Raw genomic sequence first — 27,763 nt, 5'->3', positions numbered from 1 at the left:
AATGCTAATTTAAATCTTACAAATTAAGAAAAGCACTCTAAGTACTCTTACTTTATATGGAAGTAAAAAAAAGACATTTCCATGGAAACATTCCACTATCTTACGCAATGCGAGTCAGCCTTCTTTTACCAAGAAGAGACGACTCGATGAGACAAAACGCCGACAAACAGACAAAAAGCTCTTTTTCTGAGCCATTAAAAACTCGTGGACCGTCTTGGGCTCTGGTCACCGAAGACCAGTTTGGGGGAAAAATGTGCTTTAATTAGATTTACTAAATAGCAGAAAGACACAATCGGAAGATGGTTGTGAATAAACTTTATTGCGCTTTTTAATTGCTTCTGATCAAGCTAAGAATCGAAAATCAACGGCAGAAACGAGATTCGTTTAATTTTCTTCCTTTCCTCCAGTATACTCGTACTGTTGCTCGGAATAGTGCTTACTGCATGTTTAGCAACTTTTCTGAAGGTTGATTATGATGATAATACAGTACTAGACTTTTATTCCATACTTTAATTCGAATGTTTCCAGAAACTAGCTAGCAGTTATATTCAGATAGGTTATACTGTACGTGTTTAGTGGATTATTTATTACTGGTGGTCTTGTTTTATTCCTTTCAGACACACCTTGCATCCTGTATTGGAACTGTTACCAGGCTTCGCCTTAATTAGTATTCCATCTCCGATATCATCAGTTAAGCAGATGTAAAAGTGTTACAGCTATTTATATTTCCCAGCTTTGAGGCCTTTTTCTTCAAGATAGATCTCTTTTAAAAAAAATTGAAATTTACTTGCCTTGCAGAGGACCAGCTCTGTTGTGCTTGTGCGACAGATTGTGGTTTTACCGGCTGCCAAAGACTGTACATCCATGCCTGATTACTAGATAAATAAAAAAAAATAGTATAACGGGACGATTTTCCAGACAGTTCTTGGAGATTGAAAAGCACCTTTGCTTTGAGTTAGGTGTGTGTTTTTTTTTTTTCTTTTCTTTTTTTGTCTGGATGGTCATCTCAGGTGTATTTCACGTGGTTAGAGAGACTTTTAGCCTAACGTTAGGACATGGTAGAGGTTTACGCAAAATTGTAAGGGAATATTTCTGAAAATAAATGCAGTTCTGACATGCACAACTCAATAAAAAAAAAAAATCAACAAACTGTTTTTCATGGTTAAGACTGTTTATTCAACTTTTTTTGTTATAACTATGAGAAACTTTACCATCAAAACATTTTAGCAATAGAAACAAAAAATAAGCTATTCCAAGCATTCATATACAGGTAGTCCCTGACTTATGAATGAGATTATGGGAGCATCTTTGTAAGTTGGATTTGTTCTGAAGTCCGACAAAGTGAGTCTTTTATGCCTTTGACATGGATATACGATTTAAAGAATACCAATCCGGTTGACTAAATCTGTCCCTGTTCCCCACACTGCCAACATGTGGCCAAAAACCATAATCGCCGAAGAAAATTAATCTTGATTGTGAAATGTAACAGTGTTGTCTCTGCGCCTTTAAATCACAAGGGGAATCAGAGACGCCGTTTTTGTCTCAGAGCTGTTTTTCACTGTATTGGAAAATTCTGTGTTTTGTTAAGGATTTTCCAAAATTAGGATTATTAACAATCAGGACAGCTTTACAGGACAGACATTTTCTATCATTAGGAACTACCTGTATCTTAGCAACAGCTTTGTGCACTCATGTGCAGGAACTCGATGCCTGTTTTTGTACAATTTATATCAAGTCACCCTAGATGTATTCATTAGATTTTTTAAAAATTGATCCAAACAGGGTCAAGGTCACATCAAGGTCAAATTGCATTTTTAAAAGGGTTTTCTTATGAATAAATTAAAAATAAGACGTGGTTCTGATTGCAATCTGGACCTGAAGAACCTTTACACCCTAAGTGTGACTGGATTGGTCCAAGGAAACATCCGAGCTTATGTGAGAAGATTTGTTGCTTTATTGAGTCATACCGAATTTGCACAGCATTGATAAAGTTTCAATTGAAACATCACTTCTTAGATGTGTAACGAAATTATAGCTAGTACAGATGTGATAAACTGACTACAAAATTGATTTTAATATATTTCTTTTATTTATATATGATTGAGGTGGCAATTCCATAATGTAATTCCGCTGTAATCCTACAGGTGGTGCACTTTTACATTATTCACACATTTTCAGGTAGCAAAGCATCCTGTGCCGTGGGAGCGAATTGAAGTTTGTTTAGAGTCGTAACAAAATGTAAAAAAAAAAATATCGAATCATGATATTTACAGAATCGCAACAGAAAGCGATGATATTGTATCGGGTGCTTCCTGGTGATTGCTGTACCTTATAGGTAGTCTTAGTCTCTCAGGCTTAATGTCACTAATCTCCAGTGCAAAACTCAACTTATTTATTCACTTTATATATATCAGACACTCTGTCTGAAATTTTACAGAAAAAAATATAAAGCTGTAAAATTGTATAACATTTAGAAAGAAAAATAGGTGAAAAATTAACGTCTATCCACACTCTCTCAGCACTTAGCCATTATACACAGGCTTCAACCAGAGCCGACTGAAAAACACTTGTTTAAAAGAGTAAATCAGTCAGTTGCGGTCACTCGTGTGAGGAAGATGTGCAGGCGGATTCCAACTCCGAAGCCCACGTGTTACTGTCTGGGTTTCATTGCCGCTGCTGCGACGCCCACGATAATGGCGACGACGGTGAACCCTTGGGCGAAGATCCGAGTGCGCATGAGCAACTGGGACTGGCGGGTCTTCCCCTGTTTAAAGGCGCGGAGACCGTACATCAGTGCTCCCGCGGTGCCCAGGCAACCTGAGGAGCAAAAAACAACACAATTTTATACATACATATACAAAGCATACAAGTCTGATCAGTTATTCTTTTGGTCATGTCCTTATTCAAATTATTAAAGTAAACACTTCGGAGATGAATCCCAAGGTCATTTGTTGCATGCTGAACAAAGGAACACGCTATACGCTGGTGTGGAGAGTAAATCATGAAAGATCCAAAAAATACATAAAACCAGGAGGAAATTATCAGCTTGGCACATCTGGATCTGGAGATTTCTGCACGTTCTTTCTTCTTTGTTAGATCAAACAGAGCCGTGTGGTTGAACTAATCTAGATGAGCATGATCAGACTCGTCGTCCTGTTAGGTGTTCCTCTGCCTCAGTCTCGAATCTCTTCAAAATTTCTTTACCTTAACCATCATTTACTTCCATGCAGTTAAAAAACTAAAATGTGATGCGACCACGACCATGCTTCATATCGACACAATGAAAGAATCGACTGTTTCTTGCTTCGCAGTAACGGCTTTCCTTTGACCACCAGTTTCATTCAGGTTAAGGTTCTCATGAATAGCTCATGATTATATAATAAGAAATAATATAATCAATGTCAGAAGCTATTTTCCGTAAATTTTAAGAATTTATACAGTCTCAGACGGTAACACTACACAAAGTCACTGAATATCTTATGTAAGGACCAGGAGAAGTTCAGGTGCATATTAAACATCTCAGATTTGTGTTTGGGGATTGAAAGACCGTTTTCCTGATTTTACCCAGCCATTTCCTGTTTTGGATTGTTTTCTTGTGGGAGTCTTGTCCACATCAATAAATCCCTCTGGGTCAAACAGGAAGGGAAACAAATGTTTAGGAACAATCTGTTCCCTCTCGTAAATGTTCAGCCCTTTGCAGTGCACTTATCTCATTTTAATACACAACGTTTGTGTCTGATCTTTTAAGCCAGAAATAAAAACTTTAATACAGTGTCAGTTAAAAAAAAAAATATTCACAGTTCAGGAAAAGAAAAATAGTATGATTTATTTATATTACTAATATTATTATTATCATCATAATATCATATACATCAATCTACAATATAAAGCAATACATTTAGTATTAAAATATTTATACATGTTTTTCTTTTCCTGAAGTGTGTATACATTTTTTTGTATATTAAGCCCTGCTTTCACGTAATAACTTGGCCTATCTGTTCACATACTGTACTTGGAAGATATACTATGCGTGTTACCAGACGATTCCAGTAGGGGGCGCGCTGTAGAACTCAATTAGACAAATTCACATGAAGAAAACAAACAAACTTGTGAACACAGCAAATGTTTTCATAATTATGAAAGTCATTATAGTGTCATGCGTACATTATATTTCATATTGCAAAAATAATGTAATTTAAACGGTTAGACTCAGTAATGATCCAAACACTGCAATGTTATTGTTCAGAGGTCACAGTTTAGCCACAGACTTAAACAGCGTCCCAGGAAGGACAAAAACAACTTCAGAGCAACGCTTCAACTTTAGCTAAAACAGACCTCTGAGTTAAACTTTATTAAAGTGTTATTAACACTAACAGCAGCCTCGGAGTCTTTATTAAACTAAAACTCGTTTTGTTTGTTGTAACTTACCGATAGGGACAAACGGGTTTTCCTTGGTTTTCCGGATGAATTTGTCTCTGAAGCCCTCCTCTCTGGGACGCGGGAGAGGACTGAAGCCGTCTATAACCGGCGGCTCGGACAAGTCAAAAGCAGCGGCGACAGACGAAGAGTTTTCTCGCGCTGAGGCTCGTCCTACAGACCCGGGCGCTGCCGCCATGTTGGACCATCTGATATGATGCACCTGCGTGTTTGTACTGCGCATGCGTAAAAGTGTCGCGCATGCGCTGTAACTATGAGACGTGAGCGACGCGGTTTGATTACGCAACATCAAACAAACAAACAATTAAATACAGAAAACTAGTATGGTATTATTTCTCAAAGGAATTCTGTTTCACTATTCTGTGACATTCTCTTTTCCATCTCTGTGTTTGGGTTCTTATTCTATTAGAGATCAAAAATGTACCAACTTGTTGTTAAGAAGTGTTTTTATTAATAGACTTTCCCCAAATCGACTTAGACGTCACCATATTTTTAAGGAATTTGATTCAAAAGATTTAAAAGAGATAAGAATAAGTTACCTCTCTTTTCCAATTTTCCCAAAAGTAAAAGAGCTTCAGTTTAAAATAATGAATGATGTATATCCATCAAAAGAATTCCTTAGGTCATTATTTAATATTGAAGAAAATTCTTGTCAATTTTGTGAAAGTGATATTGAAACTACTGAGCACATTTTCTTCAACTGTATTCATTCAAAGCTGTTTTGGTCTCATTTAGAAAATAGAATGTCCTGTGTCAATATTCAGATTAACCTTATAAATTATAAACAAATTAAGTTTGGAGTGTTTAAAAAAGATTGTACACAACACTTTTTGGTTAACAACCTTCTTTGTTGTGGTAAATTTTTTATTCACAAATGTAGGTTTTTGAAAACTCCACCTTCCTTTCCTCATTTCATAAATGATCTTAAAATTAATACCTCATCTTTGTGTACCCTTTCGAGTAATAAGGCTATTACACTAGCTAATTTTTTTTACTGAGTTTAATGATTTATAATATTTTACAACTCCTTTGCAAAGTCATGTAAATGTATTTTATTTATTTATTTTCATTATTTTTATTTTTTATTTATTTATTTATTTTTTTATCTTGATTTTGTAACCCAATTTGGTAACTACTATGTATATATCTTACAGTTGTGTCTGTCTTATGTACTGGTACTACTTTATTTTGGTTCATTTAAAGCCTGTTTGATTTGTAAAAAAAAATAATAATAATAAAAAAGGAAGAAAAAAAAAAATACAGAAAACTGTTTTAAAAATAACAGAAATAAGTTTTTATTCAAAGTTACTTTCCTGGGTTTTGTTTTTATTTTAAAAAATTTCTTTTTTGACTTCAAGAAGGCGGTGGAGGATATATATTTTAGACATTTTAGAATAGATATAATATTTATTTATAAATTTAATAAAAGTATACCCTTCTTTATTGCCTTAAATATTACTATATAAGATATTTAGAATGTATTAACTTTACAATAAAACTCCAAAGCTATAAGATTTTTTAATTTAAAGAATTTCAGATTTTTTAATTTTACATTTTACACACACACACACACACACACACACACTCAAAATACCAAATCAAAGACCTTAAAAATATTAGGAGCTGAAAACAATAACAAACTATCCAAACAACATGGCCAGAGAGGCTAAATACTAAAGAGGCTAAATAAATAGATACAGCCAGAAGCCACCAGTACCCTGTGCATGAAACGTGTTAGCTAACTCAAACCTAGTTAGACAAGGGAAATTGTCTCTTTCCTGTGGCTCCCTACCCATTCGGGCATCCGGGGGAAAATGGCAGAGTGTGTGAGCTGGAAATAGAAGCAACCAAAAAAGTGGATGTTGTGGTCAATTAAGAGAAATTTTATTTTGTTTTTGAGGAAGACTTGACTGGAATTCAGCTTTAAAGGACAGTTGGCGGTGATGCAAACTACAGAACTCTAACAAGATGAGTGGCACTGAGAGGAAACATGTCAAGAAGAAAGAGTGTGTGGAATTAAAGTTAGCATCCTTTCCTGCTCAGTGGAGCTGTGACACCATATTTAGCCTCTCCTGCATAGAATTTATTTGCAAATACAGTATTAGAATAAACACACTACCGCCACCTATCGGTCGCACTCATAAACGAGTCCGAATTTTAAGAAACTGCGTCACAAAGTATATACGTCATACTAAGCCTTTACGTCCATTATTATGACGCGTATTAGTAGTAGATCCTTTTTCTGTGTGTGTGTGTGTGTGTGTGTGTGTTCTAAGGTGAATTATATTAATTAAGTTATAAAATAAAATAAAATAAATATAGTTCGTGTTATAATATAAAGATAATACGATTAAATGTGCTTTGTGACAGTCTGTCTCGCGCTCCCTCCAGAACAACAGGCGGCAGGCGCGAGGACGCTTCGCTCGCGCATGACGTATGACGTGTCCCAGGACGTCGCCTTGGCTTAAACGTCATCACGTTGTGTTCGAAGGGGATTGGTGAGGAGGTAAGATGGCGGCGCCAGAGGAGCAAGAATTATCTCAGGCTCAGACTGAGAAACTCCTCCAGTTTCAGGTGAGCGTCCCGGCCTTATTTTGCCGTTGCGCCTTAAAACGAACCAGTGAATTGTTTATTTTTCAGAAGAAGCTTGGTTTTTGGGCAGAAACGCGTCCTGTATCCGGCTAATGTTAGCTAAATGAGCTAGCCAGTCTCCGTAAGCGTAGATTAGCTTATCTTACCTCACTCAGCGTTTTACTTCATTCTGATTAGTTTCTTTTTGTTTTTTGTTATTTGTTTCAATTGCAATTGGGAATATATAACGGAGACAAAACTCTGAAACAACTAGGTATTCTGATTGGCTGAAATAAATGTTCGTTCCCAGCTGTCAGTCAGTTTCAACTTTGTTAGCTAGCTCTGTGCTAGTTGGCTCGGGGAGTTCCTCAGGCACGCGACAGTTCATGTCATCCTGTCAGGATACACAGCGCCTTAATAAACCTGATTTATATTTCTAAATAATGAGAAATATCCAATATTAGGGTAAATCTTGCCCTTTGTGGCTGTTTCACTTGCTATCAATTATGACAGAACGACTAATTCTCGTTTAAATCCGTTGAATTGATGACTGTGACGATGACAGCTCAGAGGAATCGACCTCAGAACCTTCTGGTAAACAGTGTCCTACTTTAAAAGCACTGTAAAGAAAATAAATAAATGTTGTTGTTTTTTTATTTTAACTTGGTTAAAAGTGTACACATTTTCCTTATATAATTATCTTCCAAAAAATCTATATAGTCTGTGTGTGTATATATAAATTTGGCTGGATTATGTAGTTCTGTAATAAATATGTCATAGGCATATTTATTTCAGAACTACATTATACAGACAGAATTCTGTGAACACTTGACCATCGCACTTGTATGTTTGAGTTTTTCTTGACAAAACACAAGGTATTTTGGCGTTGTGTGCCCTAACAGTGCCATTGATGGAACTTAGGGGTTCCAAAACTTTTTAGCAGGCTCCAAGGTGACTAATTAATCGGCTCTTGGTAATAATGGTCTTGGAAGTAAATAAACTTAAATCCGTAGAATCTAGTGGAAAGAAGAGTGGAGTTTATTGTAAGAGCAAATGGATAATGCATGTTCATGTATGAATGGTTTAGTGTTCCTAAATTTTTGGCCGCATCCAACTAGCAACCTCTGTAATCCAACTAGGGACAGTGGGGGGCCAATGGTGACCATTGTATTTATTCCCGTTTTGTGCGATCGTGATAGGTCCTCTGGTCTTTTGGCCGTGTGGGTTGTTTTAATCCTAAAAGACTATATGGTTGTTTAAATTCAGTGTGCAAGTTGAGCAGCACGGTAGCTTCACAAGCTCAGATTACTTTCTGTTGACATTTTTTTTTATCTTTCTCTTTTTTCTTTTTCCTCACTTTAGTATTCATCGTATTCATATGGGTTCACTTTGCTAGCTTGCTACCAAGAATGACAGAATGACTCATTCTCATTTAAATGCATGCATTGAATTGATGTTTGTGATGCTGACGTCTCAGAGTAATCGACCTAACAAAATTGTGGTAAACTCTGTCCAACTTTAAAAGTACTGAACTACCAGCCATATAGAAATAAATGTCAAGTGTACACATTTTCCTTACATTTCTATCTTAAAAATACACATTTATATATATATACACACACAGAAATTTAATATTTCTTAAAAAAAAAAAAAACAGTAGAGCGGAACCTCATCATGAAAATTTAATCTGTTCTTAAGGTGAAAAAGGTGGGGGGAAAAAACTGATGTAATGGATGTTCCAGACATCCTAGAATATTACCAATATCACCAATTTCCAACATCATAAATGTTTTTGCACATTAAACCCAGAAAAGACATGTAAACAAAGTAAAATATTAAATAAATAGACATTAATCCTCACTTAACTTTAAATGTATGATTCCTCTTGGCATCGGCTGCTTTAAAAACCAAACTGAAAATGGCTCCTCTTTTTGTTTTTCTTGCTATCGTTTTTTCTAGCATTCTTGGGACCCATGGTCTTTATTAAATCTTGCAAAAATACCAAAAAAAAAAAGGTAAACTCACTTCACTTGGCTTTCCACTGAGCAGCACAGTAGCGTCGCACAGTAACGTCACACACTCGAATTACTGTCAGTGTTGAGTTTCGGTGCATTATTATTGTTGTTGTTGTTTTTTTGCTCCAGTTCTCTATGGTGTTCATTATGTGTCATCTAATGCCGGTCACATTTTTGATCATTAATTTCCAGACTAAACCCATTCTCTGGCTTATTTTTCTGTTTCCTGTGTCTTGGTTTTCATACCCACAGGACCTGACGGGACTGGAGTCAATGGACCAATGCCGGCGCACATTAGAACAGCACAACTGGAACATCGAGGTAAGGATTAATGAAAAACTATGAAAAAAAAAATTAGAGCTGAATTTCATGAAAATCTCAAGATGAACCATAAACCCTAGATGACAATTTCCACTAAATAAAAAAATGCACTGTAAAAAGTATATTAGAAAATTAATTTAAACTGAAAGGACAATCAGGGAGACCAAGACCAGAAGGTGGCAGTATTGCAACTCACTGTAAAACCAGAGTAATGAAGAATGATGGGGGAATGAACTAGTAAGAAACAGGTCAAGATGATTATGTAATTAGTTGCTAAATGGATGAAACAAATGTGAGGGGAAATGAGGTTGCTGCTGAGGATGGTACCTCACTCTGCCAGATGTTGATCTTGTTGGCTGCCCTCTGGATGTTCATTCTGCGAAACACTGGTTATTCACGCTTGTTATTCATCTGTCTCTTTTCTTTTCGTTTTTTTCCAGGCTGCAGTACAAGACAGACTAAATGAGCAGGAAGGAGTCCCGAGCGTGTTCAACCCGCCCCCCGCCAGGCCCTTACAGGTCAACACAGGAGACCACAGAGTGTATAGCTATATCGTCTCAAGGCCTCAGCCTAGAGTGAGTGCTCGTGTTGGTCCCTGCTCATCACTTCACTCTGAAAATGTTTATTCATTTATTAATTTTTTTTAGATGATTATGTAACATTTTCTCTTTTCTTTTCAGGGTTTATTAGGTTGGAGTTACTATTTGATTATGCTCCCGTTCAGGTTTACATATTACACACTTATGGACGTATTCAGGTAATAACACATTAACAAACTGATAAAACAATTATATCATTCTTGATGATGTTGATCTATCAGCTCATATAAACTATATTGCCAAAAGTATTTTCTCGTCGCCTTCAGATGCGCATGAACTTGTGTAACATCCAATTCTTGGTCCAAAGGGTTTAAGATGATGTTGGCCCACATCAGCTTCAACTCTTCTGAGAAGGCTTTGCACAAGGTTTAGGAGTGTGTTTTTGGGAATTTTTGACCATTCTTCTAGAAGTGCATCTATGAGGTCAGACACTGATGTTGGACGAGATGGCCTGGCTCGCTTTCTATTGTATTCTATCAGGTTGAGGTCAGGACTGTCAAGGCCAGGTCAAGTTCTTCTACAACCAGGTGGCTCGTTCGTGTCTTTATGGATCTTGCTTTGTGCACTGGTGCGCTGTCAGTTGGAACTGGTGTGTGGTTGTTTTTCAGAAGTTGGGCTCAGCCCCTTAGTTCCAGTAAAGTGAACTCTTAATGCTTTAGCAAAGGATTTAAAGCTGTTATAGCTGCATAGGGGCGGGGCCAACATTATATTGAATCTTATGGATTAAAAATTAGATGTTGCTCAAGTTCATATGCATGTGAAGGCAGGTGAGTAAATACTTTTGGCAATATGGTGTATTTTCTCTAAGTGTTTTGTGCTTCCAAGCTTCTCAGTTTATATGGAGTTTTTCAAAAACCCAAATTTAGAAGATTTTGATTCACAAGTTCAGTTGTAATTAACGGCAAATCATTTTTGGGGTTAAAATTACGAATAACATTTAACGAAAATGAATCCCTGCGTTGGCAGGATTTGTGATTTTGTAAAACCTCATACAGCGACAATTGTAATTTGGTTACCGAGTTGTGAATTAGAACACATAGACATCACGTTCATATGCAAAAACTTGTAAAGAACTACATATTGTGTAAATAACTAGATCTCTTGCCGTTTGGAATTCAGTTGGCTTGTCTCATCTCTGTACTCAGGTTTGCCCTGAGATTTATTAGGCCGGATCCACGGGGTCGCGTCACGGATCCAGTTGGAGACGTTGTGTCCTTTATGCATAGTTTCGAGGAGAAATACGGAAGGTCGCATCCTGTTTTCTACCAGGGAACGTATAGTCAGGTACGCAAACCCTAATAGTTTGCATAGTATCATGGAAAGAGCACTTTAATATAAGACTGTGTATAAGGATTTTATTGTATCTTTCAGGCTCTGAATGATGCCAAGCGGGAACTCCGCTACCTGTTAGTTTATCTTCATGGTGAAGACCACCAGGACACTGACGAATTCTGCAGGTTTGAACTCGGTTTACTGAAGTGTCCATTTATATGCTTGATTTATATACACACTGTGTGAATCCACGTTGTTGTTTTTTTGCCTTTTAATTTTTAGAAACACGTTATGTAGTGAAGAGGTAGTGACCTTCGTCAACACGCGGATGCTGTTCTGGGCGTGCTCGACTAGCAGGGCTGAAGGCTACAGAGGTAAATTAAGCTCATTTGAACACGTTGCTTTTAAGTTCACAGTAATCCATATGCATAAGTTTACCCATGGTCTGTTGTGACTGTCCTCAGTGTCTCAGGCGTTACGGGAGAACACGTATCCATTCCTGGCCATGATCATGCTGAAGGATCGGAAGATGACGGTCGTGGGAAGGCTGGAGGGAGTGATCCAGCCCGAGGATCTCATCAACCAGCTTAACTTCATCATGGAGGCCAACCAGACATATCTGATGTCCGAACGGCTCGAAAGGTAACGGGGAAATAAAAGTTTTTATTTTAATACATAGGTGTTAGACGTGCAGACCACAAAGCCTAAAAAAAAAAAAAAACCTATCCCGATTCTTTCAGAGAAGAGAGGAACCAGACGCAGGTGCTGCGGCAGCAGCAGGACGAGGCGTACCAGGCCTCTCTGCTCGCCGATCAGGAGAAGGACCGCAAAAAGAAGGAGGAGCAGGAACAAAGACGGCAAGAGGAAGAGGCGGCGCGTCAGACACGCCTAGCCGAAGAGAGGAGGCAGAGGGTGAGATCCTGCTTTTAATCTTTATCTCTTTTGCTCATGAGATGCTTCTTATTCATAAATATTTGCCTCATCGTTTTATTTTGTTGAAAATGTCCAACACGAGGAAATGCTTTTTTTAGACAAGACGCTTTGTGTTGGTAGTTTAGTATTGAAGCCATTTTTTACATCTAATTGGGGAAAGAATTATTATATTATTAAATTACTATTACTGTAAGCTTGTTTAATTTTAATATATAGGAAGTCCCCAACTTAAAAAAAAATTGGAGATACGAATTTCCACAGATATAAATAGACACAGGGTTCTACTACCAGTTCAATCACAGAAGTGGCTCATGTGTATTGTACATAAATTATTATTTTTTTTTTTTTAAAGACACTGCTGTGAACTGGATGCGCAAGAAATGATTTGGCCCTACCAGTTTATAATGAATCAGTCCAGGAGCACAGTAATAGAAAATAGCTGTCCTTTTTACAGAAATTTTTTTTGGGGAGTTCACAGTCCAATAATGTGGAAAACAGCTCGGCGACAAAATAGTGTCCAGGATTCCTCTTGCAATTCAAAGATGCAGAGACAACATTTCACTTTGAAATATCATTTTATTACGCACAATTACAGTGTGGGGAAAGGGGACAGAGATTTAGTCAAGTGGATTTACATTGTATATTCGTGTCAAAGCCGTACAAGACGTACTTTGATTGACTTAAGAACAAATCAGACTTACAAACGTGCTCCCGGAACAGAACTCGTTTGTAAGTCGGGGACTACCTGTAAAGTAAAGATTTAGGCATTGGTACTTCCTTCAAGATGATTTGTGGTTAGAGTGTTTCAAAATTTGATTTTAAGTGGACATAGATTTCTATAAAACTTCTCTGGGACTGAACTGATGGAGTGCATCATATTGTATATGGTTACTGATTATACAGTGTCTTCTGACCAGCCACTCGTTCTTAAGATAAATCTTGGCACTGACGTCCTAATCACTGTTAGTCGATCTGTGTGTCTAACAGTGCAGGAACAATTAAGTTATTTGTATGTGTGTGTTCAGACACTCGTCGAAGAGAAGGAACGCAAGTGCGAGTGTCTTCCCCCCGAGCCGCCGCAGGCTGACCCAGACTGCCTGGAAATTATGTTCAAGCTGCCTAACGACACCCGTGTAAAACGACGCTTCCTCTTCTCCCAATCTCTGGCGGTAAAGCACATAAACTCGTACACACAAACACAACCCACCTTGAGGATGTGTTTTAATAGAGAGTTAACTTATAATTTTTTCCCCTTCTTCCTTCTTAGGTAATCTACGACTTTGTTTTTTCCTTAAAAGAGTCACCGGAGAAATTCCAGATCTTGGCGAACTTTCCGCGCCGCGTGCTGCCGTGTTTGCCCACGGAGGAGCAGCCGAACCCTCCGACACTAAAGGAAGCCGGTCTGAGCCGCTCCGAGGTGCTCTTCGTGCAGGACCTCACAGACGATTGACACTCAGCCCAAAACAAACAAACAAACAAAACAACAACAAATAAAACCCCCTCCGCTTCTTCCTCACACGTACACGATTGCACACAAACCCCCCCCCACCCGCCCCGTTCTGTCCGGCTACGTGAAAACGGCCACCTCGTGCAAGGGATCGCCGAATTTCCCTTTTGATTAAACATGGATCTGCCCTACTCTCCTGACGGGTAACGCTGGAAGGTGAACAACCTTGTTTGTTGTAAATATGACCTAGATATTTAAAGACAAGCGTGATCGATCATAATAGCCCAGTCGTTTGTTTTTTCATTTAGTTTTAAAGCAAATCGAAGTCGACCGGCTTAACACGACACGATGACCATAACGAGGGTCTTAAGGTAATGGGGAGGGGCGGAGCCACAGGTTATTTCTCTGTGGTTGTGTACGTTATTAGTAGTAAAGTCTGCCCATAGTGTGCCTGTGGTCATTCATAAACGCCTCGTGTCTTTTCATCCTGAACGGGCTGCTCATGTAAAGATGTAATTTTCCTATTCTAAATTAAACATTTTAAAACCGATGTTGTTGTTGTTATTGTTTGCCTCCTGGTAACCTTTTTAAGCCATATTGGTTTTCCTTTTTTTTTTTTTTTAGGTTTGTGCGGGAGGAAAAATAAACATTACACCAAATCACGGGTTAAATCGTTTACTTCAGCGCATCATCATTATTTTGGGAAAAACAAAAATGCCATGATCCTGTCTTGGGTTTAACAAACAGCGTTAATCAAGAGATGATGATGATGGGGATCCAGTTCAACGTTGTGGTCTGACTCAGCATTTCTAATGTAGAAATAGCCGTTACATAAATAAAAACTATGGGTGAAGTCTGTATTATTATAAAGATCTAACTTGATGCGCTTGTCTTGCAGAAATAAGACTCTGTGTGTGTGTGTGTGTGTATATAAGAAAGCTTCAGACAGATAACCGTGATATAATGGTAAACCAGCTGTATTGTGATCTGTTTTAAAGCATGGATGTACTTAAGCTTGCGTAGTATTGGTATACATCATACATTTATTAGTGAACAACCCTCTCAAATCAGCCACAACAATTAAAAAAAATATGATTGCACTACTCGGTAAAGCAGAACTAGCAACTTTTTCATTTAAAAAAAGTACAAATCTTAAAAATTTCAATCAGTATACAGACGTGTATATAATAATACACTATACCTAGTTATATGTTAAATGCTACAAACAATATGATTCAAATGGAATGAAAATTATAGCATTAAGAACCATTTCCTATATATAATATATATATATTAGCTTTTTTATTTTTTGCTGTGTTTTTTTTTCTTCCAAATACAAACATGGCAAAAATGAGGTAACTGTAAATGTGCAAGTACCAAAGCAAAAAAACAAAAACAAAACCTAACACAGAACAGGTGTGGCCCTGTTGTTGGCCCCGGGGCGACGGTGGTGGTGATCAATCTGGGTGGGACGGGGCACCGGGGTAGCCACAGTGCCCCTCCCCCCTACAGGCCAGGGCAAGTATTAGAACAAGTAAACAATCCACGAGCCCACAGCAAGAAAAGAAAAACAAAAAACGTATTGGTAAACAATCAGTGGCATCTACAGAGCAATCAACAAATCACAAGTCCTAAAGAGTCGGAGCTGCTTATTGGAACACAACTGCACCACACAAGCTGTGAGATTATTTATTAATCAGGTCACAGAAAGACTACAAGATTCTATGTATTTTTTTTGTGTGTATGTGTATATATTTTTTTTCTTTTCAGTACAGGTAACACTGAGGTTCAAGGAATCAGATTATTGTGAAAATTTGCTTATAAATCTAAATAAGAGTACAGTATATAAACAGCCATTACGTCCCCGTCCGGTCTTATCCCTCCGGCCCGTTTCCTCCACCCTAATCATCCACCCACCCAACAAAAAAAAAGCTAAAATGCTTATGTGTATGGCAGCTGAATTCTTTTTTTTGTTTGTTTTTTTTTTTCCTTTAAACCATAACATTTACAGATAGTGCTTGTTTAAGGTAAAAGACCCTATGGCAGGTACATATTAAGTTTTGGTGAGAGCAAGACGAACGTTTTTAAGTCCCCTTTAATACACGCTTTTTAGATTTTAAGGCAGATGCACTCTGACGTGATCGCGCGGGCAGTAAAATACGATACGATGTGGCGAGGACAGCGCTACCAAGGGCGCCGTCCCGCGCTTAACAGTTAAAAGAGATTCTCAGTAAAAAAAAAAAATAATAATTTTTATTAAAAATTAAACACCCGTCAAACGTTACTAACTGAGCGTTTCCGGGGCAACTACTAGCACGGCATGCTATAAAGAGTAGGTGAGAGTCATAAGTCATAGCACACACACTATTGCATTCCTGTAAATGTGAATGGAGCGACAGACATCTAGCACCGTTTCACTATATGGCTTTCAGTGATCGAGTTTTTCCAGGCAAAGTTTCAGTCGCTGAGGCAACAGCAGAAGCACGAATGTCAGCATCGAGAGCCAAAAGAATCGCGGAACTTCGCCGTCTACAACCAAGCCAAGCGCGTTGCTAATCGTGTGATCGGCTTTAGCGTTTGTTTATTTGTTTATTATATAATTTCATTTTATTTTTTTTCTCGTAAAAGTCTCGCTCGGTTTTGTGCAGTACGACGCATGGCAGTTTTCAGCTGAGCCGGAAAATCCCCGGAACCGGAAGCCAAAAAAATATTTTTTTTCCTCCTGAAGAAAAAAAAACAAAGGATTAATCCAGCCGGGATCTGGTTAAGACACGCATGCATACTGTGCACGATTAAATAGTCGCCCACACATGTCTAGATATTTTTACTGAAATAAAAAATACAGTTTTTTCCCCTCTCCCCACCCCATGCAAAAACACTGTTTAATATCCGGAAGAGTGGTCTAGGTAGGACAACGCGCTCGGCCGTCTCTTTTCTTCTTTTAAATTTAATTTTATTGTTTTTTTTTCTCCTTGAACAGGATCACGAGTTCTACGTACGGAAAAAAAAAAACACAGACATGTCTGAGTAACACTCGGATGATTGACATGTTGCCTATTGTCGTTTTTTTGTTTTTGTTTTTCTTCGCATGCCGTTCTTGAACACGATAAATACCGTTAAAAGGATTACGGGTAAAATATGTGCGGCCTGAGGAAAACTGAGAAACGTTCGGATCCGCCCCCTTTCCGCCTGTTTTCCTTTTATTTGAAGTTAACTGAGAGGCCCTGAGAGTTTTCTTTCTTTTTTTTCCTTTTATTAATTTTTTTGTTTTCTTCTTCATCTTCTTAAAATATATGTCAGTGAACGGATATGTATACATGTTAATATCAAAAGTGTGGTTTAAATTCATCACAATGGCTTGTGTATGTGTTTTTTTTTTTTTTTTTACTTTTTTCATTTATTCTCACCTGGCGAGTTAGCGTCAGTTCAGACTCGCATGCTAAAATCACGGCGACTTCCCTCAAAGCGAGTCAGATTAGAACTGCAACTCGGTGTACACAAGGAAGCAATATATATATATATATCATATTTATTTCATATATATATATTTGTGTCCTATAATTAGCGTAGCAAAAAAACACCCTATTACAACATTTCATCCCTGTTTTAGTTTTTTCCCCACCCTCTTTATTATTATATTTTTTAGGAGTCTATGCAGAGCGAACCAAGCGCTGGAGCAGGTTTTACAGTGCATTTTCTAAAAAAAAAAAAAAATCACTTCTCTTTAAATCGTCGTGGAATCACTACAGTCAGCTGGCACACACAAGCATGGTCGACGGCGCGCTACGGGGGAGGGGGGCGTGGCCCACATTCTTTTTTCCCCTCTCGACGCAAGACGGTTACTTCACATTGCTACACCGCGGCCCCGCCCCCCGCACCGAGGATAATTCGTGCCGGTGCTCCGCCCCTCGATCCTGAAGATAAAGCCAATAAATAACACCAGTTTAAAAATCTAAAACAAGTTCAACCGACTACGGAGTCTAACACTTGTTTTTGTTTTTTTTTTCTTTTAACGATTAGTAACAAGTTTGTGCTTGTCATTATCTTGAAGAAGGCAGAGCTGTATCCTTGGAGAGTGTATTGAATTATTGAATATTTGGCTCACAGATAAGGAAAAGCCCGGTCCTCCGAAAAAAAAAAAAAAAAAAACCCACAAAAAAAAAATCACCAAAGGAAAAATATATATCTAAAGGATTTGTTCAGGACAGACACACATTGCACATATTGCTTTCTGCAGAAGGGACTGCACCTTTTCCAAAGTCAGTTTTTTTTGTCTTGTTTGGACGTGAGGAGAAAGTGAAATTCCCTTCGGCGCCGTCCCGCTGAACCTGCGCGTGAAATGCAGCAAGAAGCTCGTCGAGTCGAAAGAGTATTGCTAAACCTAAAAACATAAAATTATAATAATAGTAATCATAAACCACACAACAGTCTTGTGAGAAACCATCCAGAAGAGAGTAAAAGGAAAGGATGGAGTAGTAGGAGTGGAGTGGAGAGGAGCGGAGGGCTTCCCCGAGCAGTCCAGCCAGGATGGGAGGCGGCCAGAGGTCACAGGTCGCAACAAGGTCCTCATCCTTGTGACCTTTTTCCAGTGCAGCAACAGTGCAAAACTCCACAGCGATGAGGCCCAGGAGCAGACATACATACATCCACACGCACGCACACACACACACACACACGTCTGGTTCATTCATTTGATCAATCCTGTTCCAAGTTTTCAGTACTTGTGTGTGTTTTGTCTTTTTTTTTCCCCTTCGGTAGCTCAAAAAAAAAAAAAAAAGAAGATTCGCCGCCGATCGCGCTGACCTTAGCGAAGCCGGGATAGAGCTATTGAAAGAATCATTAATACATTATTGCAAAACATACATTATTAACAAGTCACTTCAGCCCATCACCTATACAAACATGCAGCTAATGATCAGGCGATTCTTTTCTTTCTTCTATGTTTTTTTTTCCCCTCCAAGAGACAGTGGAATGGACAAACCTCATTTGCCTGGTGTTGTTTTTTTTCCCCCTCTCCCTTCGTTCTTCTGATTTGAGCAAGGTCCTCTGGAAAAAAAAAAGAACCCTTCCCAGGCCTCTCCCTTATAACACCACTAAAGCACAGCTTGGATTATTCGTAAGCGAACAGCAAGAACACATTCAACCGTGTAAACAGATGCCAACACCACACACGTTAATCTTTGGAATCGGCAAAAAATTATAATAATAACATTAATAATAATAATAACGATAGGGAGGGGCTTGAAAACGCCAAACTGGGTTTTTTTTGTGGGAGTTCGCCGGGCTCAGAGGAGGCAGTAGCTTGCGTGAGAAGCACAGCGGAGGTCTAAACACAATCCGTACAAATTCCAAGATTGCTTATTGGTCGAAGGTCTGAGTACAGGATGGTGGTGGTGGTGAAGAGGGGGCGGGGTATGGCGGCGCGGGGCAGGGCGTGGGGGACGGAGTGTGTAGGAGATGCTTCGACGGTTCTCGCCGGGAGTTTGGGTGGTGCGCACATGTGTTATGTGAGAAAAGTGTGTGTATTTTATGTGTGTGTGTGCCTGCTGCTCCCACCACACACACACTCCAAGGGTTTTGTGCTGTTATAATCCAGTGAAGGACGAAAGGCCCGGGACTCACTCCACGTCGCGGTGGACTTCGGAAGCGTCCGCGCGACAGATGGGACACGTGCGGTTGGTCTGCGCGACAACGAGAATGCAATCAGACAAATAAAATATTACAAGAACGCACCGGATACAGAGGTGCGACCCTGAGAAAACTCACCTTCAACCACTTGTCCACACACTTTGCGTGAAACTCGTGATTACAGGGTAATACTCGAAGTAGCTGCCTTGACTCGAAATCACTAAAGCACACGACGCACCTGAGAGGAGGGAAAGAAAAAGACAAATAAAAATCACCCATGAATATGATTTCAGATGTTGAAATCCCTCAGCACTTCCCGCTCTGTCAATCACACTTACAGAGTCTGTTCTGATTGGTGTTTTTCCGAGTTGAACCTGTAGGACGGAAGCTGTTCGATGTCGGCTTTCGTCAGCCCTCGAGGCTTCGCCTCGCCGAGTCTCTCAGCGAGATTCAGTAACGCCTAGGAGAGAAGAGAAAGGAATAAAACTGATTATAATCAATGCTGGTAATGATGAAAAGTTATCAGGACACCCAGCACATGACAGCCTGCTGCCTATGTCACTTGGTTATTGTCTCTAATGGCGTGTCTGTTCTGACTATATTTATCAATAGATAATTCCATTTTTTCCATAATTCTATTTTATTTATTTTTTTACGTCTCGAGTGGAAAGCTTTCAGGTCTCACCTCGTAGTTCTCCATCTCTACATCGTCCACGTCGAGGTCCAAGCTGATAGCTGGACCAACAGCAGTCGGAGGCACGGGAAGCATCGAGCTGGACACAGACATGCCGCAAAAAAAATTGTAAACTCACGTTATCCCTGAAACACGTAGGCACACATTTTAGCTTTGTAAAGGCTAAATCACACCCAAAAACTCCACAGTCGATTACCGAACCCTGATTCAAATCCGAATCTGATTTGATGGCGTGTAGTTTTTTTTTATTTATTTATTTTTTTTTAATATAAATTTAGTCCTGTCCAATTCTTTTTCCGATTTTCTCCCCAATCTAGTCGTGGCCAATTCCTCCCCGTCACCAGGGGGCTCCCACATTAAGGCTACCACAACCACTCAGTCGGGAGGGCGAAAGCTATCCCGTGTTTCCTCCGAACCACGTGACGCGAGCCGACCGCATCTTTTCGAACTGCTCGCTCACGCACCGTTAGGGGCGGAGTAACACACTCGGAGGAAAGCGCTAGCCGCCCCTTCCGCGTGCGCGAGCTTACAGACGCCCCTGATTGGCTGTAGAGCCGTGATTAATGCGGGAGCCCAAGTACCTCTCATCCCCCCCCTTGAGAGAGCCCGGCCAATCAGCTCCCTCTGTGCCTCCGGCTGTGAGAGGAAAACAGCATCACCCGGGGTTCGAACCAGCGATCTCCGGATGATAGGGCGAGCGCTTTACCACTGCGCCACTCGGAGGCACTGATGGCGTGTAGTTAATAGCGTTGTTATAATGCTGTTATTAATAATACTTTGTAGTGATATAAACACAACAGCTCATATAATATCACGCCCTCTACACTAGAAGTAAGCTCTCCTGTAGAGAAATACAGACTACAGAACTACAACTACTTTTTGTAAAATAAAACTTATTTATTGTGCGCGTGGACGTATGTGAAGAAGATTCTTACAGGAAGTAAGGGAGGAAGCCGGGGTAGTAGGGCGGAGGAGGGGGTGGAGGAGGCAGCGGCTGCTGTAAGCGATACCTCTGGCCACTCCCACGTCTGGGCAGCATGTGTGGATACGTCTGAAATTAACAAAAAACAATACACATCATGAAAGGGTCAGTTGAGATCCTGTTCAGTTTTTATTATTTATTTATTTTTGTTCCACTCACCACCGCAAACGGCAGCTCCTGGTGTATGGGTTCCTGTGGCAGGTGGTATTGCAGGGGCACGGAGGGCGGCATGGCTGCTGGTGGGTGATGAGCCGCAGGGTACGAGAACGTTCCCAGGTGGCGCTGCTCTCCTCTCAGGTCCACTTCGTTGTCCACTCTTTGCAGGGGCTGAGGAAGACGCAAATGCAAACGGCATTTTCACTCCAAAACACTAACGTGGCTAACGACAAACAAACACGCACATAGGAATAAGGGTACGAATAACACCTACATTTTAACATTAAGAAAGATAAGAGGAAGCTTGTTTTGCACAAAAGTTTTAACTATAAATGGGTTAAAAACTATTTTTTTTAAATAGTTTCGTTTGTAGTGTGCATCAGTTGCACGCTGAATTTCAAGTGTGTTATGGGTAATATCACAGTCCACAACTGAGAATTTTAACAGGGTAGCAGACTTGCCCCAGTGAGTGACTCACCATGCGTGGGTGCTGGGGCTGCAGGGGGATAAAGTGGCTGAGTGGTGCCAGTGCCGGAGGTTGATGCGCCGCCACTGGAGGACTCGGGTGCAGAAGGAAATGCTCGCTTGAGATGAGGGGCGGAAAGGCCTGGTAGGATACGGGTAAGTGATGCATGGTGCACGCCTGGATTAGCTGCAGAGACACAAACACACGCCGATATGAGCGTCACTTGATTGAACAGTGAACTGAAAAACACCCCCCTCATGTTGGATGTCTCTTGTAGTGGTAAAGACTACAAGAGACTGGCTTGAAAAAAGGGAATAAATCTGTCATTTAGTAGTCCCTAAGCAACAGTTCTTCTAGTGCAGGGGCGTCACACTGGAATTAGAAAAAACCATGTGGATGCAGAAGCTACACCCGAGAGTGTACTGAAAACCAACGACGACTAATTACGTGTGGCTTCTGCATGGTTGGAATGAGAGCCTGCACCCACACGGCCCCTAGTGGATACAGTTTGACACTCCTGATGTAGTGTCTAAATTGGGGCAACAAGATGGAGGAACCAGAGGAGATCCAAAAATCCAGGGGTGGAGCTGGACCTAATCCAAGTTTAATTATAAAACTAGTACTAATCCACACCGCAATACAACACACTTTTCCAGCCTAAAACACACAAGATACCTCCAGCCCTGGACATTAAAGAAGGGTTGAATTAGGTTTGACTTCACCCCTTTGGAATTGACTGCTCTGGGGCTCACCCCTTGACTTTGAATCTACTGGGGTAGAACCGGGTAGAAGGAACCTGATTAGTTTGACTCCTCACCCTTGACTCTACTACAGAAGGAGCCCAATTCAAAAGTCCCCCCTGAACTAGGTTGACTTCACCCCCTTCTCTTTACCTCTCCTGGTGCAGAAGAAACTGAACTAGGTTTAACTCCACTCTCTTGACTACTGGGGTTAAGGGAGCTGGTAACAGTTTGACTCCACCCCATGACCTTGACGATGCCTAGGTAGGAGGAGCTTAATTAGCATTGACTCCACCCCTTGATTTTACCTCTACAAAGGTAGGAGGAGCTGAACTAGGTTTAACTTCACCCCCTTGGAATTGACTGCTCTGCTGCTCACCTCTTAAATTCGACTTTGCAAAAGGGGCTGAATTAAGTTTAACTTTTATTTTTACTCTACTAGGGTAGGAGGAGCAGAATGATGTTTGACTCTACCCCCTTGAATTTGACTCCACAAAGATAGGAGGAGCTGAACTAGGTTTGATTCCACCCCATTAAATTTGACTTTGCTGGGGTAGAAAGGGCTGAATTAGGTTTAAGGGAACAGAATTAGGTTTGACTCCACCCCTTTGGTTTTGCAGTGTAGGGTAGTTAGACCCCTTAAAGACCTAGCACTTGCATCACGCTGAAACATCTTTAAATCATTATATTGAACTGTTGCCTGCTTGAAATGCATCCTGTTCCACAAATTATTGATTATCTATCAAGATGTAGATTGTGAGCTTTCCAAAGAATCACCTTCTAGACAGGAACAATACCTAATGCTATACATTTTACAATGTTAACTGCTGCCTTGCTTAATATTTAAAAACACACAGACACATAATGAACAATCAGCCATTTTCTGAAAAAGCCCGACCTGTTTCGGACAACATAACGCACTCACAACACACAATACGAGCGTGGAGGCTGCCATGTCGACAAAACAGATGCGATGAATTAAGCAGATGGCTCGATAGATATTCTTAGATGAAAGAGAGATAAATAATGCAAAGTGGCTTTAATGATGCTCTGATCTAAATGCGCTAAAGGAACTGTTTGACCAAAATGCTACAGCGGTAAGAGCAAGCCCCAAGTTGGTTAAAAAGTTCCTTTAAGCTGCCGTTAAGCTGGAGCGGAGTGAGATGCACGCTCTACACAGACGGCACTGACGCTTCCGGCTCTTCCTTGTTTAAACTCACAGGAGGAGGAAGGCAGCAGAGCAGAGAGAGCTGTCCGCTGAACATTACCGAGCATGCTGGGAGCTGCTGCGCGTTGCACGCTGGGATCGGCTGCCCCGTGTGCATGGGAAAGCCGTGGGTCGTCACCGTAGTAACTGTGTAAGAAATCGGAACGGATCCTTGGTGCATCTTTAGTGGGAAAAGAAATAAAAAATAAAAAAAAGAATTAAAACGAGGGCATAAGAATTAAATAAGAAACACAAAACAGTTCAACGGTTCATTTGTCGATGAACCTTGATCAAACCAGTATGAAAATGTGACGGTTTTAAGCCTACTTGTTCATGAAGGTCCACCATGATGGAGGTCTGCTGCGGCGGGTGTGTGGATGGATGGAGCATGCGGGGTGGAGCGCCGGCTTGACTGTACTGCCTCGTCTCCTCTACAGGAACGGTCTGGTGCTGCTGCTGTTGCTGCTGCTGAGGAAACGCGGCGTGGGGAAAACTCTCATCCTGACGCGCGGAAGCGTGCACAGCCGCTCTGTCTCGCGGCCCCCACTGCCAGCGCGCTGGAGGACTGCGGAAACAAACCACACCCATTTTTTTATAGTGCTACCTGTTTTAAACATCTGCAAATATTTGCACAAGTCAGAAGGACACAATTTACTGAGCAGGTCGGGTCGACGAGCCAATCGTTCGTTCTTTGACTAGAACACGGTCACAAGTTAAACCACTGTCTTCAGATCTCACCAACGCCTCTCTAGTGAATTACATCATTACTTACTTACTAAAAGAATACAACACAAGTGAACTGCTGACGAGCACAATCTCACCTTCTCCTGAGGTGCACTGGCGCGTTGCAGGGACCCCCGATGAAGCTCCTCTGGTTTAAGGGGGCTGTTGGCGGCCGCCTATTCACAGCTATTTCCCATGGTCGCATTGGGGACGTTGTGAAGAACGAGTCGCAGCCACGGGTGGGGGAGCACTGGTGCTCGAGGCCCCTTGGGTCCGGTCCGGCAGCCTCAGGTTCTCTTCAGCTCTGTCACAGGCAGATAAAGTGGAATCGTTTGTATAAACCTTAAAACCTAATGACTAAGCTTTAAAATATTAGTAATGTGCAATAACTGACTTATCAATGAACAATATAATAACGACAATAATAAAACAACATGTTTTTGTAATCTACAAACAAACACTGGTTTTGATTCACACATTTGCCTTTTTTTCTGAACGACAGTAAATAATTAACATCGCTGGGTCGGCAGGATAGAACGAATGTAAAAGACATAATATAATCCAATCACCAGGGGTTGTAATCGTCAGTCCCTACCCAACACGATATTATCATGATACCCATGTCCTGATTCGATTAATATTGCTATGTTGAAAGCATCAAAAGTTTATAAATATGCTGATTCTGTACTGCAGTTATTTCCAAATTTTAAATTTTATAACTTAGCCCTTATGTAATGTAACTAATGATTAATTAACTGTAGCCGGTTCCTTACAGCTGATCAGTTTTCTCACTTAAAAACCAAGCGGGGCATTTAAACTATACAAACCAACCAACATCAAGTACAAGAGTTTAACATTTAACTTAAAATTTAATAAAGATACATTAGTTCTCAGCAGGACCCATCTCTGTCATCCGCCATTTTTATTATTTCTAAACAAACTTAAATACTTTGCTCCTACCACACAAAATGCTAATGTGGGATTAGTTTAGAGTGCACCACTTTTAGGATCATGAAAAACAAAAAGAAAGAAAAAAGTCTCAAAACTCCACCTCACAATGAGCACGTTTCTATATATATATATATATATATATATATATATATTATTGTAATAAAATTAATAATACAAATATAGATGTACAAACTTTCTCGCACGCGGATAAACATGTCTGTGTGGTTTGATGAAGAAGAAGAGTATATATATATATATATATATATATATATTTTTTTTTTTTAATGGGTATTGTAATTCTGCGGGCATTACTATTTTATAAACATCCCAATGTAGCATTATTTGTTAAAATTTTGACAAAAATTTGCGCCTGATTTGGTCCTACCGCTGTGCCACCTGCTAACGTGTAAACAGCTTTTCCCTCACAGGATTATAGAGACAATGTAACTTTTCTTTTTCCTCACCCCGAATGCAAACATATAATTTAAAATAATAATACAGTGTAACCTCGGCATACTAATCCCCCACCTTACAAATGTTCGTCTTAAGAATCAAAATCATTTCCTACATATAAGCGTCTGAACTGAACACTGGCTGAAACTTATCATTGTTAAAAGCCAAGTGAAACAAGTTTACAATTTTATTTTATTTTTTGCATTTTGTGCTAGATTTAATCGAAGCACAGCACCATGGGTACCAAGAAGGGATTAAACAAGAACGGGTTAGCAAGGACGGTAACAAGAGGAAAAGGGAGCCACTGTCAGTTTCGCTAAAACAGCAGCCGGTGCCAAGAGGCATCATAAATGAAGGTTAGGTAAAGTTTTGTTTCTATTTATTTTCTGAATTTGTTTTATTTATATGTGTCTTCTAAATATTTAGATTGTTTTTATATTAAAGAATATAATTCTAGTATTGGAAATTACTGGCAATATTTCTTTGGGTGGCTGGAATGGATTATATGCATTTATATTACTTCCTATGGGAAAGTGTGTTCCACAATACGAATATTCACCTTAAATAAAAAAAAATAGGGCATCAATGCGGACAAAACATGAATTAAGACATGAGAGAATTGGGATACGTAACTGAATTGATTTTTCGGATTCAATCTGGAATTATTATGTATTTATTGTACTTAATGAATTAAATGAATCCTTTTATTTAAAAAACAATCAACTTTGAATAGAGAGAGACTGTTTGTCTGACTAATCATCCTTACTTAACATAGATTATTTCCTCTATCTGTACATCACAAGTCATTTATTTTTAAACACTCCAGTAAATATTTAGCTCATTTTTATCTTGATACACAAAACAACTATGACGTCAGATCCTCATGACGCCATAGTAGTAGACTACAAAAACAGAAAACAAATTAATTAATGCAATATACAAGAAATAAAAACTATTTTATTTATAATGACTTAAATCGATTTTTTTTGAAGAAATATCAAATATACCTACACACAAAGCGCTGAGTTAATGAGAAACAAATCTAAAATAAGACCTAAAGTTCAAATACGTGTTAAAATAGCAAAATTGCAATAAAATTAATAATACAAATATAGATGTACAAACTTTCTCGCACGCGGATAAACATGTCCGTGTGGTTTGATGAAGAAGAAGAGTTTAAGAGATGAAGTGAAGTGAAGCAGAGCCGCGCCATGTGCTCGGAGACAAAGCACAACAACAAAGAGAGGGAGACATGAGCTGAGTGCAGTCTCTCTCTTTCACACACACACACACACATACACACAACTCCAAACACCAAAATCCAACCAGGTGCACGTCATTTCTAATCCTGCAACTCTATAAACGTGCACTTCTATAAGTTTAAAAAATAAAGTCAGAGAACTCTGTGTGTGTGTGTATAAACAGCGAGCACAAAGGGCACGCGCATGGGGCTGACTGAGTCTGTTGTTAGCTTCCTGGGCTAGCATGCTCGGCTAAAGCGCAAAAAGAAAAACACCGAATAAAACACAAAAAAATGTTTTTTAAAAAGCAAAAACAAACGAAAACAGCATCGAGCTGCCCGGTCTAAGGTGACGTCACCCGGAACAGCTGCTGCTGTTGTTATTGTCGTTGTTGTTGTTTACGCGAAACCAAAACAGGAAACGCACAGTTAGCTTAGCCCAGCCTAGCTGCGTGTAAACATGCTAACGCTAAACTTATAGAACAATATAAATGCTCATTTCTGGCCTTTATAAAGAGTAAAGTGTTCCTGTAAACGCGGGTGCACATATGTGTAGCTTTAAAACACACCAAAACGTGTAGCATTGAGGCTAACGCTAAGGTTACACGCTAGCTCTTTAGCTTACTTGTTTTCCTGCGGCTTCGTCACTCCTCCTTCTCCTCCTCTCCACACACACACACACACTCCTTACCCCTTTACCCCGAGGGTGTGTGTGTGTATATATCGGCTCTCACGGTGTAAAGTCCGAGTGTGGATCCGGTTATAACCGTTAACTCAAACCCGTTGATCCGAGGTGCCGCTGTGTTGTTCTCATGTCCGATAAACTCCTCTCTGTCTGTCTGCCTCTCTCTCTCTCTCTCTCTCTCCTCTTCACCGCTTTAACATCTCACGCACGCACACACACACACACACACACACACACAATCCG

General features: G+C 39.8%; 3 protein-coding genes across 5 annotated transcripts; 1 reads left to right on the top strand and 2 right to left on the bottom strand.

The window, feature by feature from the left end:
- Window positions 1–1,152: 1,152 nt before the first annotated feature.
- On the bottom strand, window positions 1,153–4,645 carry higd2a (HIG1 hypoxia inducible domain family, member 2A). Its single transcript, XM_053514255.1, has 2 exons — window positions 4,429–4,645; window positions 1,153–2,817 (listed from the first exon to the last, which is right to left on the bottom strand). Exons 1-2 carry the CDS (start codon window positions 4,613–4,615, stop codon window positions 2,651–2,653), a joined length of 354 nt encoding a protein of 117 aa, XP_053370230.1. The 5' UTR covers window positions 4,616–4,645; the 3' UTR covers window positions 1,153–2,650.
- A 2,244-nt stretch (window positions 4,646–6,889) lies between these two features.
- Window positions 6,890–14,145, top strand: faf2 (Fas associated factor family member 2). The gene is made up of 11 exons (XM_053514251.1): window positions 6,890–7,011; window positions 9,276–9,344; window positions 9,785–9,919; window positions 10,025–10,101; window positions 11,089–11,227; window positions 11,315–11,400; window positions 11,498–11,589; window positions 11,680–11,857; window positions 11,956–12,127; window positions 13,174–13,317; window positions 13,416–14,145. Exons 1-11 carry the CDS (start codon window positions 6,949–6,951, stop codon window positions 13,596–13,598), a joined length of 1,338 nt encoding a protein of 445 aa, XP_053370226.1. The 5' UTR covers window positions 6,890–6,948; the 3' UTR covers window positions 13,599–14,145.
- A 1,123-nt stretch (window positions 14,146–15,268) lies between these two features.
- Window positions 15,269–27,687, bottom strand: rnf44 (ring finger protein 44). 3 transcript variants are annotated; one of them, XM_053514859.1, is made up of 11 exons: window positions 27,461–27,687; window positions 24,290–24,495; window positions 23,796–24,033; window positions 23,482–23,649; window positions 21,534–21,707; window positions 21,059–21,226; window positions 20,853–20,968; window positions 19,909–19,996; window positions 19,562–19,683; window positions 19,362–19,461; window positions 15,269–19,276 (listed from the first exon to the last, which is right to left on the bottom strand). In XM_053514859.1, exons 2-11 carry the CDS (start codon window positions 24,394–24,396, stop codon window positions 19,214–19,216), a joined length of 1,344 nt encoding a protein of 447 aa, XP_053370834.1. In that variant the 5' UTR covers window positions 24,397–24,495; window positions 27,461–27,687; the 3' UTR covers window positions 15,269–19,213. The 3 variants fall into 3 exon arrangements, with proteins under 3 accessions (XP_053370834.1, XP_053370836.1, XP_053370835.1); XM_053514861.1 differs by having other exon boundaries at window positions 23,530–23,649; XM_053514860.1 differs by lacking the exon at window positions 27,461–27,687 and adding an exon at window positions 26,721–26,794.
- Window positions 27,688–27,763: the final 76 nt, after the last annotated feature.

The sequence above is a fragment of the Clarias gariepinus genome, chromosome 16 (genome assembly GCF_024256425.1).
Source record: "Clarias gariepinus isolate MV-2021 ecotype Netherlands chromosome 16, CGAR_prim_01v2, whole genome shotgun sequence".
Classification (NCBI taxonomy): Eukaryota; Metazoa; Chordata; class Actinopteri; order Siluriformes; family Clariidae; genus Clarias; species Clarias gariepinus.
Note: the sequence above shows the minus strand (reverse complement) of the source record. Positions and strands in the feature narration are given on the sequence as shown.